At 41.6% G+C, this 2,325-nt stretch overlaps 1 protein-coding gene across 1 annotated transcript in view; it reads right to left on the reverse strand.

Annotated features, from left to right (window-relative positions):
• Eif2ak2 (eukaryotic translation initiation factor 2 alpha kinase 2) overlaps positions 1-2,325 on the reverse strand; it is a 28,244-nt gene that overhangs the window by 10,974 nt on the left and 14,945 nt on the right. The window contains exons 10-11 of the mRNA XM_029470917.1: positions 1,207-1,348; positions 178-297 (exon numbers count right to left, since the gene is read on the reverse strand). Coding sequence (XP_029326777.1) covers positions 178-297; positions 1,207-1,348 — 262 coding nt within the window. The remainder of the gene's footprint in view (positions 1-177; positions 298-1,206; positions 1,349-2,325) is intronic.

The raw sequence follows: 2,325 nt of genomic DNA on the forward strand, positions 1-2,325 counted from the left end.
GAAAGTTTGGAAGATTGAGAGGAACACTGAAAGATTATGAATTGTCTTCTTGTCTGTAGATCAGGAGACCACAGTGTCTTTTGAAGGCTGTGATGAGCAACAGCCTCCTCTAGTGGCCCCCACACAATAAATACCAAGTGCTTTCTATCCATCACAGCCTTGAGAATTTCTTCTTACCGACTTGTATCACTCATGCTGTGCTCAGGATCATAGTCAACTCCCTCCCAACAACTATGGTATTGGACAATGTTGACGTGATTGAGTTCTGCCAGCGCTTGTACTTCGTGCTCCGCCTTCCTATTTAAAAGGACCCAGAAAACAAAGGTGACATTACATACCCCTGATAGCCACAGAACACCTTACGTCATGGGATGCAAGCACTCAAGCTCCTCTCTCTGTAGTCCTTGTGGTTCCCATGCCAAGTTTTTTTTTTTTTTTTTTTTTAAGCTTGGAGCCAGAACTCAAAAGGGAAGAAAACTGAATGAATAGTAAAACCATATCCAAAACCACAGCTGTTCTCATTCTCCATGTATAAGAAAAAGACAATGGCTTAAATGGTAGCTATCCAAAGGTATACATCGTTTGCATCTTCTTTTGACCGTCTATAACAGTTTTCAATAGCTACATCATGGTTGATATTCTGTTGAGAAGATGTGTTAAAATCTTTGAAGTTCACAAACGAGTCCTATTTGGGCAGCAAGGGTAGACAACCCAAGCAGCAAGCAGAGCCTAACTTAGAAGTTTCACTCTGTGACAAACATAAATCGAGGGGCTTAGTTTATGCAGAGAAGCCAAGACTGTACAATGAAAGCTTTACAGCAACAGGGCCCAAGAGCTAAGACACCNTGCGTTTTTCCTGAAATTAGCCTGTGGCTCTTTTTAGGTCAACGTGATACAAGTTGGAGACATCAGAGAGGAGGGAGCCTCAAAATGGAGAAAATTGAGGAAACCTCCTTAGACCAAGTTAAGTCAACAGCTTCAGGTTTCAGCACTGTCTCAAAATGATACAGTCATATTTTTAAACTGAAATAAATACCCAATGTAAGTAAGGTAAGGTCATTTCAGGATAAGCCAAACTCTTGTAGTCAGGAAAAAGAAAATTAAGGAGGACAAGAAAGAAATTAGCAAGCAATGAAGGATAGGCACATAAAGGCGAGGGTTGGGAGTTCAACACACTGTGTTCAAAAGAGCAAGACAGGTACTCACTCCGTGTTATATTTAACGCGCTTAATAGCGTACGTCTTTCCATCAATTCTGTGTTTCGCTTTGAAAACTTGACCAAATCCACCTAAGCCAATTTCTTCTATGTCTTCAAAATCGCTGTTAAACCTAGATAAGATTGATATCGCTGTTACCCTGAGGTTCAGGGTTTCATGTAAGATGAAAATGGTGCTTCCCTTATTGTTTTTAATAATGTCTGGCAGAACTCCTGAGTCACAAAANAACATCTCCCTCTTCCTCTTTCTCTTTACCTCCCATATTAAACAGAGAATTCAGTATAACAGATCACCCCCTCTGGCTGTACATGAGGTGATGAAGCATCCTCTCTAGCAGCTACAAAGAAGAAATGAACCCCACCCTCAACAAGTATTAAAAGGAATCACTCAGTTGTATGCCACAAGTACCACAGAAAAAGCAGAAGCCCAAGGTTGCCTATAGCGACCTGTTTCTTTCCCTCCATCCCCCCATCTCCCATCCTTAAGCCCTGCTAATTCTTCCAACCTGCAGCACTCCCATCTGCTGATGTTTCGTCATTTCTGGCATCTTTACTCCAGCTCAGCCATCAGGCTCCTACAGTGGTGGCTTGCTGACTGACACCCAACTCCTCCTACCCTATTTTAGTTGTGAAAACTTAGTCTGATAGTGTCTCCCTCTCCCCTAAACCTTCTACAAACCTTACCTTTGCATTCAGCAAAACCCAGGAAACCCTTAAATGCCCAATAAAATGCAACATAGCGTGTCCCCAGTTCTTTCTCCAATTTCATCCCACTACACCGTAATGTTTTCATTGCANTTCAATGCAATTTTTCTCCACAAAAAGGTGAGCCTAGGGCTATCTTTCCATTTCTTACCATAGTACTGTTCTTCTTTAACTCTGGCCATATTTTGTAATTACAGCATATGTGTGTCATATAAATACTGATTACNTGGGTATGGTTGTGCACATGTATGTGTGTGCATGTATGTGTGCGTGCTTGTGTATATGTGTGTATGGTATGTGTGTGCATGCATGTGCGTGTGTGTAAGCCAGAGATTGGTGACAGAGGTCTTCCTTAGTTATTCTCCACCTTTTTTATTGTTTTGGTTTGGTTTTTGTGACAGGGG

This window comes from Mus caroli, chromosome 17 (genome assembly GCF_900094665.2).
Source record: "Mus caroli chromosome 17, CAROLI_EIJ_v1.1, whole genome shotgun sequence".
Lineage (NCBI taxonomy): Eukaryota > Metazoa > Chordata > Mammalia > Rodentia > Muridae > Mus > Mus caroli.